This window comes from Thunnus albacares, chromosome 23, assembly GCF_914725855.1.
Source record: "Thunnus albacares chromosome 23, fThuAlb1.1, whole genome shotgun sequence".
NCBI lineage: Eukaryota > Metazoa > Chordata > Actinopteri > Scombriformes > Scombridae > Thunnus > Thunnus albacares.
The window spans coordinates 6,031,715-6,046,508 of record NC_058128.1 but is presented as its reverse complement, the minus strand read 5'-3'; the positions used below and the strand labels follow the sequence as shown (position 1 = coordinate 6,046,508).

General features: G+C 38.4%; 1 protein-coding gene across 4 annotated transcripts in view; it reads left to right on the top strand.

The window, feature by feature from the left end:
- Positions 1-3,774: 3,774 nt before the first annotated feature.
- Positions 3,775-14,794, top strand: part of tbc1d30 (TBC1 domain family, member 30) — a 28,476-nt gene continuing 17,456 nt past the window's right edge. The window contains exons 1-2 of one of the 4 annotated variants that reach the window (XM_044343513.1): positions 3,775-4,497; positions 8,738-8,902. In XM_044343513.1, coding sequence (XP_044199448.1) covers positions 3,969-4,497; positions 8,738-8,902 — 694 coding nt within the window. In that variant the 5' untranslated portion in view covers positions 3,775-3,968. Of the gene's footprint in view, positions 4,498-8,737; positions 8,903-14,028; positions 14,580-14,794 lie in introns of those variants that run through there. The other 3 variants (XM_044343514.1, XM_044343515.1, XM_044343516.1) reach the window with 3 other exon arrangements.

The following is a 14,794-nucleotide window of genomic DNA, read 5'->3' as shown; positions in this document are numbered from 1 at the left end:
TGAGCTCTTAAAAGGGATGTTACTGTCTTTTACCATGCTATTTTATGTTTAATTCCATACATTTGATTGATACATTGATACAATTTCACAATCTGCAATTAAGTCCTCTAAAGTAGTGGTTCTCAAAGTGGGGTCCAGGGACCCCCAGGAGTCCTTGAGTAGGTTCTAGGGAGTAGGTTCTAGGGGGTCCCCGGCAAAAAGGGGAATCCTTTACTTTCACCATAATTCCATCCATAAGTAACACATTGACAGAATGTATGACTATTTTGATCATGGGTTTCATACACTTTCTGTAATAAAACATCTAAAGCAAAAATCTTATCAGATGGGGGTCCGTGGTCTAATTTGTCTCAGTTTAGGGGACTTTGATGTGAAAAAGTTTGAGAACCCAACAGCAATAATAATAATCATCATCATCACATTCATCTTTAGAATCATCTTTATCTTTACTGGCCAAGTATGTTTACACATGTTTACACATACAAGTACACACATACATACTACTTTATTATCTTTCCTTGTATTTTATCATTTTATTTTAATGTTTTTTTATTATAATGTTTTATTAATATAATATAATATGTAGCAATTTTACAAGGGGCTTTACATATACAGATGGGTGACAAAGGAAAAACTGGCTCATCCTGTGGCTCTGTTATGCTTTGGGGGGCATTTTGCTGGCATGGTTTGGGTCCACTTGTCCCCTTAGAGGGAATGGTCACTGCATGATGTTTCATCATAGGAAAAATTGTGGACTGACAGCACTCCCCACCACCATCATCAAAACACCAAATGAAGATAAGTGTTCCTGGTGCTACTCACAGACATCTGAAATGTGACCCCAACTGCTTTTTTTTATTATTGATTTTATTCCACTATGATGCCTGAGCAGTTAGCCACTGCTCTTAGATCCACTAGCTCTACCTCTTCCACTATTGGACAATGGTTCTGCCTCTCCTGTGTATCTCAGGCAGATAGCCAGAGCTGCCTCCTCTCTTGGCAGGCCTGAACTTCCCTTCTAACTTCTCTCTGTGTCTCTCCATGGTGGGCAATGGTCTTTGTGACTTATGGTGTTTATCTTGTAGCCAAGCATCCCTCACTGTTGCTGTGGTGTATATCAGCTGATTGGTAGTAGGGATAGCATGTAGTGCACTCACATTCACAGCAGACTTTCAGAGGAGTGAAGTCATGTTTTTCAATCTTGTGGTAAGGGAATCTGGTGTAACCCCGCCCTGACCTCCTGCACCAAAGTCAGCTGTGTTAACCACTGAGCTATCCAGCTGCTCCACTAAGCTAACAAGCTGCTAAGAGAGGGAAGATGAGCAGAACTGAGGGGGTTGAACTACCAGAAGGCACCATTGCAGATGTTCAGGACAAATACCTTGGTATCCCGCAGGCAAATGGGAACCATGAGGAGGCCACAAGGAAGTCAGCCACAGCCAAATACCTACACAGAGTAAAGCAAGTCCTGAAAAGTCGGCTGAATGGGAATACCAAGATACGAGCCATCAACACGTACGCCCTGCCAGTCATCAGATACCCCACTGGTATAATACACTGGCGAAAGGAGAAGGTAGAGGCCACTGATATCAGGACAAGGAAGCTCCTTGCAATGCATGGAGAGTTTCATCCCAAGTCCAGCACCCTGAGACTGTACACCAAGCAGAATGAGGGAGGCCGAGGACTGGTGAGCGTCAGAGCCACTGTCCAGGACGAAACAACCAAGATCCAGGAATACATCAGAAATATGGCCCCCAAAGATAAACTGCTAAGTGAATACCTCAGGCAGCAGAAACCCGATGATGCAGAGGAGGAGGAGGAAAAGGCTGGACTGAAAGACAGCACAGAAGCACTGCTCATGGCAGCACAAGAACAGGCACTTAGTACAAGATCAATAGAGGCGGAGATCTACCACACCAGACAGGACCCCAGGTGCAGGCTGTGCAAAGATGCTCCTGAGACAGTTCAGCACATAATAGCAAGGTGTAAGATGCAGGCAGGAACAGCGTACATGGAGCGCCATAACCAAGTGGCTGGCATAGTGTACAAGAACATCTGCACTGAGTATGGGCTGGAAGTCCCAAGGTCAGAATGGATGGGGTGAGAAGGGGATTTTTTATTATATATATCCTCTGGTATATATATATATATATATATATATATATATATATACACCAGAGGATCTCAGGTTGCATTAAGGCTTGTAGGAGGCCAAGAGGTCAGGAGGTTAGGAGGTCAGCTATATTTTCTGGAGCTAACCCTCTGTGAGTCTTAGAAGTGATCACTCAAATTTTAAACTCCACTCTGAGATGGACTGGGAGCCAGTGAAGTGATTTGAAAACCAGTGTGATGTGTCCCCTACTGTTGGACCTGGTTATGAGTCTGGCTGTGGCAACTTTTTAATATGAGATGCCCATACAACAAAAGACAATCTGTGTCATGACAATATTTCAGTTTCAATAAGTAAAAAATAATAACATTTCATGGAAAAGTCAAAGTCATATTGGGCCAAAAATGGGTATTGTTGGTTTAAAACACTAAGGGAAGCCATGTGTTTATTTTGTTTTAGTATTTGTATCTGTTGAATATTTAGTGTACTTTGACATACCAAAATGAAATAGCTCCTAAACCACACAGACTGCTTATAAGGTCTGACCAGAAAAACAACATTTCTAGACACTTTACAATAATGAGGTAAGTCATTAGAAGTCTATTGTGCTTTTATTTTTCGGTGTCTTATGAACTAGCATTTTCTGCTTCTCGTTCTTGTGTTTGGGCTCCCATCTCTATACATTTACAAATGTGTGTTAAATAGTGTGTGTCAACAAATCTTGATACTAAAAAACAGACTTTATAGATTTATTAGACTAACCTGCTGCAGAAATACATCACATGAACAAGAAAAATGTATAAAATCTAAAAACAATATAAAGTATTAAGCTACTTTATTGAAAATTGTACTGTGTGTGGATAGCAATGTGATTAGTTGTCATGTTTATGTTATATTCTGTTGTTTTCTACACTAAATTGTAATCTAATTTTGCAGACTTTATTTATTTAAACAAGTCATTAACAATAACAAAGACCAGTGGAATGTGGAGAATGTAAAAATAGCATATATCAATCTTTTAAACAGCCTTCTTATTATTTGAAGAGCAGATTGTGCTGATGTAATTGTTTTATTTTATTAATATGCAATAAAAATAATGCTTTTTGGTTTGCATTTTTATTGCATTTTTCTTCTTTCCTCTCCCATTAATCATCTCATGACCCCTCAGATTTATCTGATGACCCTTAAAAGGGCCCCGACCCCTAGATTGGGAACCACTGGACTAAACTATCTAACTGTATATACAGTAGTTGAAACTAGCTCCACCTCCAACAGCTACAACAGTAACATGCTGCTTACACACTAATGCTTCAGTATTAATAATCTAATAATAATATCATATATAATAATATATCAGTCAGAGGGACCAAACTACTACTTTTACTGCAATACTTTAACTACAAGAGTACCTTTACATTGCTGTATTGGTACTTTTACTTAAAAGATCTGAGTACTTCTTCCACCTATGAATGGCTGTAGCCTCTAGAACGATGTGGTGTATAGTAGCAAAAGAAGGAAGCTGATTGGTCGCTGTAGTTTTTAGCTCCTGTCTGTGATTGGTCAATCCGCCGCACCTGTCGCGCGACAGACCTGAGGAAAGTTTCAGCAGCCGTTGAGAAGTTTAAGAGAGTGGGCTGGACCATTGTTCAATCCTGGAGAGGGGGGGTGGGGGGAGTATTCAGGAAGGAAAATAAAGGCTGTCAGACGGGTCCCCACCTGTTTTTTGAGGAGAGGAATGGAGTGCTCCAGGAACTCTATCCTCCTCGAGACGCTCAAAGAAAACTTTCGTTGTGCAGAAAAAATGACAACTCACCCGTAGGAAAAAAAACTATTGTGATTAACCGCCAGTGCACAAAAAATGGCGTCGGAAATTAAAATAAACGGGAGTGAACTTTTGGAAGTTGACATATGCGGCGGCGGTGGCGGCGGCGTGTGCTCCGAGGACGAGAGCGGTTGTTTTGTCACCTCCCCCGCCTCCCTCCTGGATGATTTCTCCGGCTTTCAGCAGTGGACGAGCCCCGCCGAGTCACCTACTGACACATCATCACCTCCGGGACAGCAGGAGCACGGAGCCGCCCCGCCTGGCATCGCTGCTGCTGCTGCTGCTGCTGCCGCCCTAAGGACCAACACGGCCGGCGACAGTGACTCTGAGCCCCAGGGAGATGGACTCAGAGCTCAGAGGAGCTCCATAGTTGACTGTCTTTTGGTGGAGCTGTATGAGACGTACAGCGGAGGCAGCAGGAGGAATGTGGACAGCTGGGACAGCTCCACCGAAGCCTCCGGTTCTGATGCCTTCCTGGGCCGCAGTAACTCCGGCTCCAGCTTTCTCCTGGAGCTCCAGGAGAAGCACACCAGGAGGCATCAGATGAACTACCTGGCCCAGAAAGGTGAGGGGTCTGTGGGTGGTTTTTTGTATGTGTTAGAGGGCGTTTATAAGTCCTGTTTCTCCTGTGACACAGACAATGCACCTGGTCAACAGAAGACAAGTTAATATTGTTAATATTCAATCATAAGTTTGCCTCAAAGGGCTTTACAGTCATTACAATCAACATTAAACACCCTCTATTTTGATAAGATAAGGACAAACTCCACAAAAAACTCTCAAACTTTGTCATCAGATCAAATTTGATTTAGTAGGCTATTTGTAAGGATGGGTACATGCCAGATTGCTGTTGTTCAAGTGCAGCTCTTCCTAATGCATAAATTAAGTAAACACATCTTTTTTACCCTATAATAGTCTAAGTACAACAGAAAACACCATCTATTTGGATAAGATAAGGAAAAACTTCACAAAAGACCCTCAATCTTTGTCAGCAAACCTGCCAAGTTGAGTTATTGTTGATTATTTGTGAAGATTACAAGTTCAGCCCTTCATTACATTATTTTACTTATCTTTTTAGTCTATCATAGCCAAATCATACATTTTCCTCAAAGGGCTTTACAATCATTAGAGTCAACATAAACACCTAATATTTGAATAAGAAGGAAAAACTCCACAAAAAACTTTGTCAACAAACCTGCCATGTTTATTTAGTATTTATTATTTGTAAGGATGGGTACAGGCCAGATTGCTTCTTCAATAATTTCTTAATGCATAAATTAAGTAAATGCATTTTTTTGCCTATCTTTTTATATCATATTGGGGTACAAGATTATTGGCAACTTATCTGCATTTGACAATAATTGTATGTTATTGTACATTTTTAACTTTGCTCGATAGCTTTATATTGGTCTAATATTTGTAGGGTTAATCGATTAATCTGTTGATTCTTTTCTCAATTAGTTGTTTGGTCCATAAAATATCAGAAAATGGTGAAAAATGTTGATTGATTCTGGATCTTTCATTGAGGGATAGAGAGTAGAAATCATTATAAAGGTTTCCATTGATATTTTTTTACTATATTAGACAAAAAATCAAAGCAGAGTACTTTCATATATCTTAAAACATGTCTGGAGGGGATTTTTAATAACAAACAGTTGCCAGTTTATTAGCTAAAATGAATGCAGTGTAATACATCAGCCCTGCAATAAGCAAGGGCTGCAGCTAACATGAATTATGTTCATAATCGATTTATCTGTCATGTTAATTTCTTCAAAGGTTCTGTTTTTTCCTGAACAACAGTCCACAACCCAAAGATACTTATTACCATAGAGGACCAAAGAAACCTGTAAATATTCACATTTGAGAAGCTGGAGGCAGAGAATTGACGGTTTAACAGTTTAACTTAATGCTTTGCTACTAATCGATTAGTCATTGCAGCTCTAAATACATGAGATCTAATATTTGAATACTTTTTAGTAATCTAATTCGTTTAAAAATAACAATTGAATCTATACATTTATTGTGAATATCTATAGACGATTATAGAATAGTATAGATTAAACTTTATAGTCACACAAAGGCAGAAAAAATAATCACTCAAAGTTTATGCATCATAAAATTATCAACATCACAGCAGTATATGATACAACTTATGTATTAAACCTCCCAGCTTACAGGTAGTTAGGTGCTATTTGTTGATTATATTGACAGAACTCTGTACAAAGGATCCTTTAGATCTCATTGTTCTGTAGCATTGATTATATTGATTGAAGGGAGTTCACATCTTTAGGAATCCACCTGCTGTAGAAAACATTAACCACAATATTTGATATTATGCCAAAATAAATGTTACAGCAGGCATGTTGTAAGTTATTTCTGCTCGTCTCCATCTATGATTTGTAAACACTTTGAAACTAGCATGACACTGCTGTTCTGGCATATGCCACTTTATAAATGGCATGTCATTAGTCTCCTACAGGTGGCACATCTGCTGCTTTACCGACACTCACTGTCAAAGCTTATAGAGTATAACTGAAAACAGATCAAAGTTTTGGTTTTAACGCATACAGTAAAGCTTCAAAAATAACACAATAGATCTTCCTGACTGTGATCACCATGCCAGAGAGATGCATCCTGGGTAAACAGGGCCATCCGGTGGTCAGAGGAGTCATATTGTCGGTATTAAAGAGGCAGTTTTTTTCCTGCACTAAACATCACTGTACATCACAATATAACAGGTAAACTGTTAGTAAGTAAGGAAGGAATCATCACTGGAAGTTATAAATGATCCATTCATTTCATTTACCACTATATATGAGCCAGATGAACAGTTAGTATTTTTGTTTATTTGGCCTTAAACTCAGGTTTTAGACTGCAAAACCTCACACAGTTCATTCAATGAGTTCAAGAAGATGAGTCTGTAATGAAAGGAATGTGCCTTTTTAAGTCAGGAGTTTATAAAGATATGTAGTGCAGCACTTCTGCAAGGGTTCACTGTAATCATACATCAGAAGAAGCTAAACCGGCTGGAGATTAGACATGGCGGTTAGCTTCACGTGACTCACAACAAGCCGCATGATTCAAACCTTCACGCAACACAAACACACTCCGACGCAGAGCTGATAAGTGTGTTGACAGCTGGTTTACCGCTCCTCCCGGTGTGTGTTGCCTCAGAGTCTTGAATGGCATGTCACTGCGAGCGACGCGCTGCGATTGTTTCCTCTGTTCAAGTGGAATCCTACAGTAAACACAGCTCAAGGCCTCTGTGTCCACACATGTGAGGCTCGGTCAAGTTAAACAATGCGGAGAGTTGACACTCAGGAAGAGAGCTCCTGAGCCGGTGGGGCTGGAAACACTGTGATAAAGCCTCAAAGAACAACTTAATGATACTGGCTGGCTTTTCTGAAGCTTTAGGGCAGGACTTAACTGGCAAGTGGGAAAGTTAAGGTTTCTTTTGGGCGAAATATAAGGTGACCTTTGACCTTCCTGTGAATGAAGTGTAAAATAAATAGTCATCATCATTACTCATATTGTCTAGAGCTGCAACTTCTTATTGTAATTACTGATTAATATGCCATATGTATTGTATGTATTGTTTTCATACTGATTATTTGATCTATATCCATTTCTCTTCAGTCATTCAAACAATATGAATGGAGAAAATCAGGAAATCGTTGCTTTTTCCAAAGTGTAAAGAGCAAATATTTGTTAGTTTTACTTGATAGAAGAACATAAGGATGAACTAATTATAAAAAATATATAATTGAATACATTTTTGTCCATTTTATTTCTGTGAGAAGCAACAATAATGGAATCAAAACAGTTGTTTCTGATTAGCCAAGAACACGACCACTGTCTCATTTATGGCAGATGAAAGGGTCACTATGAAGGTTTTTTCCTCCTCAGTTTTAAAGTTTGAATCATTGGTTAATTAGTTAAGTTGGTACCAGGAAATTCAGAGCTCAAAACATCACCATGCTTTCACTTTTGAACGTAATTCACAACATCAAGCCTTTGATTTTATACACAATAAAAGGGAGAACAAAAACTATGATGTGTGTGTTTATATCTCAGATCACCTTCAGTTAAAAATCAGATTATTTTTTTGCCTAAATAGTTTTGTCTCAATGTGAGGAGGGTGTGTGTTCATGTGGGGCGGCGTTCTGGTTTTCATTTCCTTTTTTGCCTGCAGCTTGGAAACAGACTAATGACTGTGATATTATTATCTAATAGCAGAGTACAGACATCACAAGTTAATCCAAATTATATGTTGTGTGTGTGATGATCAACTTTGTTTTGCTTAAAATAGAAAATATATTAGACAGACACGAATACATACTGAATCTGAAACGACATGTGAGGAAGAAATATGTTGAAATATGAGTTGTTTCTTCTAATAAATGATGCACACACGAGTACACGAGTGAAATTTACAACATATCCATCTTTTATCCTTTTTTTTTTCTTCCAAAAAATGATTTTGCACTCATTAAGAAAGTTGTTGGTTCATGTATTACCTGGTATGTGTATAATTGGCTGCATTTATTTGTAGATTCTTTTAGACATTAAGGAAAAGAGAATGTGGGATGCGTTCAGGTGCTGGTGAAAAGGTTGGATATCTGGCTTGTTTCAGATATTCTTTACATTAGATTGTAAGTTTCCTCCCAGCTGGAGAGAAAATCAGATTGTTTGATCCTTTAATAAACAGCTGAGATAAAAATATTGTCAGAGAAATATCTTAAATGTACATCATTGCCATGGGAACCCTGATTAAACTCCAGCATTTCTGTGTGTTTGCTTTTTAGCCCCTGCAGAGCTGCATTCAATCATCCAAGAGGTCAAATACCGTACAGGCCTGCAGTCGGCTAAGCTGATTCGCCAACTGAGGAGACGAGACCGACTTTGCCACAAACTGCAAAAGAACTACGACATTATCACAGCGTGCCTTCAGGCTGTCTCCCAAAAACGACGTAAGAATATCTTGGGGTTTTTTTGCTTTGATATTGAACAGGTCTTACAGCGTGTGTGTGTTCTCACACTGTAAGGTCAGGTGCTGCAGAGCCTATAATTGCCTATTGGCTCAGTCATTCATCAAGTAATTTCACAACCAAAGCGTACTAGAACACATTGAAATAATATAAAACAAAAATATACTTGTTGTCATATGTGTTCTCTCTTTTTTAACAAGTGGTTTTTAGAGCTGCAACAGTTAGTCGATTAGTTGATGGACAGAAGATAAACCGTTGACTATTTTTTAGTTATTTTTTTAAGCATTAATGCCAAATTTTTGCTGGTTGCAGCTTCTCAAATATGAAGATTTGATACTTTTCTGTGTCATACATGATAATAAACTGAATATCTTTGCACTGTTGATCTGACAAAACAGGAAATTTGAAGACGTCTCCATGAGCTCTAAGAAATTATAACAAGCATTTTTGACTATTTTCTGACACTTTATAGATGAAACAATTAATTGATTAATCGAGAAAATAATCGTTATCTTAAAGAGATCTTAGCAAGACCTTCTCATATTGTTTATTGAAGCAAAACTGGCTCTTAAACGAAACAAATATTTCCTCCAAGTAAATTTTGTTCCCCCTGAAATCCAATATAGGAATTCTGTGATATTCTGTAATTACTAACGTTGCATTTTAGCCCCAAAAAAGCGAAGGAGGTGAATACTGGTGCAGTATAGATGTCTCATTTATTGTAGGTTTGTGCTTTCATGTGATTTATCTACAGATATATGACAGGATTCAGTGCTCTGTATAGCACTAGCAGGCAAATAATGCCATGTAATGCATTTTTAAATAATGTCAGGACAAAAAGTACAGTATGCCAATACTTTTGCATAGGTGCAGTCAGTTTGTATGGTTGTACACTAGTAGAACTTGTTGTAGTTATCACATGTTGTATGAAAATAACTCTCAAATTTACATAATAGAGTATCAACGAGGCCCAACGCTCAACCCAATCACCCTGCACTTCTCTCCTAAACTGCCTGTAAAATAATTTGTTTTGTTGACTGTATCTTTTGGGCTACAACGGTCATTTCTTCAGGGAAAAGATTAAGCTTCATCCTAGAATAATAAATACATAAAATTCACTGTCCTGACTAACTATATGAACCAGGAACTTAGTCCTGTTTTAATTCTTTTAGATATCAACTAAGTCCAACATTCATATATTTGGACAGTGTTTTATTTTTCTAACATTTTCACTCGTCAGCAGACACAGACTTCATAGAATGAGGTCTGTAATGAGCTTCTCCTCACAATCACCCTTTTATTCAGGCTTTAATTCTCATAACAACAGTATAGAAAGGATTCTCACTCCAGTCATTAAGTAGTTCAGTTTCTGTCATGGTTGTTCTAGTCTCGCAATACCGGACAAAGTCTGGGGATTTCTAAATGCTCAATAGTTGCTTGAACAGCCGCTAACAAGCCTACAAACCTCACATTTTGTCAAGGATATGCCTTACTGGAAATGATGCTCTCCCTCCATTCTCTTCCAAGGTGATCTGCACATCACTGGCCCAATATAAAGGGCCGCCCTAAATACTTTGGATTGGTTCTGCAATGCAGGTTTTTTTTTAAAAACTCTGTTATTTTACTCAGTTTTAATGAGAGCTGGGAGATCGTCCTCAGTCTCTATGAGCCAAGTGTTTACAGACTGATCTGAGTCTGTGGTTGTTCTTTCCAGATGTGAGAAAAAAGCAGAAATGATCCAACAAAGTTAAACATAACTGAATGAATTTAAGTTTGTACTATTATTTTGCTTTTATTTTTAACTTTGATACGATTCTTTTCTGTTAACATGCAGCATGATGAGTCTGAAGGAGGTAGGGTGTAATATAATAAACGTGTGTGTCAGTGCTGTTGCATCGTTATCAGGCACACTGGTTTATGGCCAGGTTGTGCCATTATTCCCAGTATAGCCAGTATCTTATACTGTAACTGATACTGGATTATCAGTTAGTCAGCAGTGAACATGAGTCCTGCAGAACCAACACGACCACTAAGACCAAACTTTCTGTCACTGTAATTTAGTATTACAACAATCTCCACCTGGCTACTGACATTGATCAATAATTCTGATTAGCTAAGCTGCTGCCATTATAAACACAATGTTACTGTAGAGTTGAGTGATGTCAACAATGTCACATCATGATTTTGACTTTACAAAAAGACCACAATGCATGAATGATGTCTTTATTTAGCCAAAAGAAATGAATCATTTTGGGAGAATTACTTGATATTTAATGTTACAATTACATTTAAACTCATGAGGGTAGAGTTTCTCAGAAAAAGGACTCTCTTCGGACAAAATGTTAGCCAAATTAGATGGAAAATATCACTGTCCACTGTCCTCATTCTGTGTAAACATACTTCTTAAGGTGAGCTGAAGATAATACGAAGCCTCAGAAAGTTAAAGTATCTGCCAAAGTTACAATCTGAAATTCTTTCTTTGTGTGTCCTTGGACGCTGTTTCCTTGTTGAGCCGGATCCTGACACAAAGAAGACATTTGGTACTAAAATAAATGTAAATTTTGAAGGATATTTTGTTAATTTAATTTAACTCAGACTTCTTGAGACTCGTATTATCTTTAGCTGAACGTAGGAAGCCATTTTTACACAGATTGAGGATTGTTGATTACAGTTAGCAAAATCTGTTTCAATGTACATACAGACATACATGAGAGTATTGTTTTAAGACTGACTTGGAGCTCTTACTTTAAGGCTTCATTCAGTATCTAGATCTTTTATTGACCTCTCTGTCTATCAAAGGTTTTGCAGCTACATCAACAGATCTCTGTAGCCCAAAGTGAAAGAAACAAGCTCAAACATCTAGTGTCAAATAATTTTATCGTGATGTTTTACTGGTTTAGGAACACGATCATCAAGACCTTTTTTTTTATTTTATTGTTATCATCGAGGCTATTTGCTGATATCGATTCAAAACGTCATTAAGACTGGATGTGTTTTCCATTCAGGAAGCACTTACTGTATCTGTAAGACTGAATCATAATGTCATGCATCATTGATTTAGATTTCGCAAACGTCATTTCCTTGATTATTGTGTGTTCCTCTGCAGCCGGTTTGAGCAGGTGATCCTGCAAAATCAGTGTTTCCTTTTTCATTTTCACTGCATTTTACATCCTCATCATCATTTATCATCATCGTCTTACAGGCTTAGTAGTAGTTAGTAGTTTGCAGGCTTGTATGTAATGAATAACTCCCAGGTTTGAGGAAGTGTGTGCTCTGGTCTCAAGGTAAGAGTATTTGTTTGAATCTCAGTATGAGTTACTGAAACTAAATAAAGAGTTGTTTGCATTTAACACTGTTAAAGATGCGTCATCCTGTTTATGCCCTGAAGAGTGTGACTCATGGCAGTGAGGTGAAGATTTCAGTTATTCAATTTCTATCATTAAAATAAGCAAAACGGTTATTTAGTGCGAAATCTTAGTTCGTATGATTTTGAGATGATGGGTTTAATTTGAGTTCTTTTCTTTTTTCTTCTTCATAATATAAGTTGTACTGCTTTTCCACCTCAATCTGCTGGGTATCGTTTAACAAATTACAATACCAGTACCCTTAAAGTGATACGAGTACCAGTATGTCATTCGATACCATCATGTGATTGGAAGCATTCAGTTGTGTAAAATGCCACCACTCCTCCCCATCCAAATGATTTTTATACAAATACATTTTGAAAGTGTTCAAATTATTGAAATATTTGTGAAATAATTGTAAAAAACTGTACAATGAAGTATTATCACCACAGTCTGTATGGGTTGTAGCTGCTGCAGTAGTGGGCCAATCACACGTCACATTAAATCAAAGAATGCTTGCAGTGATTGGCCGCAAGCAAAAAATCACACAAATAGTCTGTTTTTTCTAGATCTGGGTGCAAAAATGATCAAATGCAGGTATCGTTTGACTGGAGAAGTTGCGATTCTACTTGATACTGGGATATTTCAGTCAATATCTTAAAGGTATCAAGTACTAATACCTCAGTAATGTCAAAGTTTATAATCATTACTTCTGCTCCTTTATGATTGATAAATGATTTTACCTGAATGCACTTCATCATAACTTAAATAAGGTTTAATTGTCCCTAAAATTCAATAATTCAGTGTGTAAAACTCACACCTAGCCAGCCATACGCAGCTCTGTATTTACTTTACCATACACACCAAATATGAACATTTTGATTCATATTTTTTATCACCACATTATGATTTGTCACGCTGTTCTGTTTTAGCCGTGCTGGTTTCAAATGTGATGATTTTATGTTTTTTGTTGTCTTCTGCGACAGTAAACAGATTATATTTGGGTTTTGGGACTTTTGGTCGTACAAATAAGACATTTAAAGACATCACCTTGGGATGTGAGAGATCATAATGGGAATTTTTTAGTATTTTTGGACATTTAATAGTCAAAACAAACAATCAATTACATAAGAAATTATTTAGAAGATGAATCGATAATGAAAATAATTGTTAGTTGCAACCTTAACCTTTCATCTAACACTTGCTTTGGTTTTTAACCAAATACCTGCAAACTGATGACTTCCTGTCAGCCTCAGCTGTACTTTATGTTTAGTGCTAATTAGGAAATGTTAGGACGCTCTGCTGTACAGAACAACCTCACAGAGCTGCTCGCCTGGATGTAGACTCTTAATCTTGTTGAGGTCGTTACAAGCTGTTTTGGAAATAAAACATTTTCCCTGCAGTGATTTGCTGCAGTATTTGCATCATTTCTACACCTCTGCTGTCAACAGTCAGCACACCTTTAAACAGAGAGGAAGACTATGATGCAGAACTTGAATGTATTCTGAGCAGATTATAGTCAGTAACTTGTTTGAAAATGTGTGGATCTGTTAAGTCCATTCAGTCAGTGTGATTTTCATAAAGCACATACACAGCAGCCTATTTACGCACTAATTGTTTTATTAGCCGCTCGGTAGGTTAAGGAAACAAAAAAAAATCCACCCCTGCTCCCTCTCATGTCATCTCCACCACCATTACCTCATCCATCTCTATCTCCTCCCCACGTGCCTCTCCATCCTACCGCATCCCTCCATCCTTGCACCTCCTCCTGCTGACGCCAAACCGGAGGAGGATGAGGAGGTGTTCAGCATCAGCTGCACAACCGGCCACAAGCAGCAGAGAAACGTTATTTCCACTTCAATTAATCAGCTTATTTTGGGACGTTTTCTACATCATAATTAGTGCAGATATTTGAATCGCTTTGAATGATGGATGTCGTTTCTTGAGATAAATCGGACAATACAAGCCTCCACCGGAAGATTTGAAACACATAAATCAGTTTAATCGATTAATTTTTTAACATATCGGAGAAGAGAGGAGCAGCTGCGTCTCTGGTCGTCGGGATGCATTCGCTGTTTCCAAAGGAGACGTAAAGGAAGACAACGGGACCAAACGATGAGGTGATTGATCGGGTTGAACGGTTTGATTCTCCATGAGGCAGGAGCGGCTCCCCGCCGCCGGCAGGAGGCCGAGGGCGGGCTTGAAGCAGCGGCAGCAGGCATCGGGAGGGGTCGGTAACATCATCAGCAACGTCCTGAAGAAACGGAACGGGATATCCAGGAGCGCACCCCGGCTGCTCTGCACCTTAGAGCCAGGTGACCCGATGAGATATTTTTAAATAGATCTTCAGGGAAAAGACGCCGCATCATAGAGGCTGAGATATCTGCAAACAAAGTGCTAGCCTGACATTAGGAGAGCTAATAGGTTATTTGGGCTATATGTAAGTCTGTGGCTTTATAGGAGGAACATATACTGTTCTTTATACTTTCTAGAGTTGCAAAGATTAGTTGATTAGTCAATTGATAGAAAA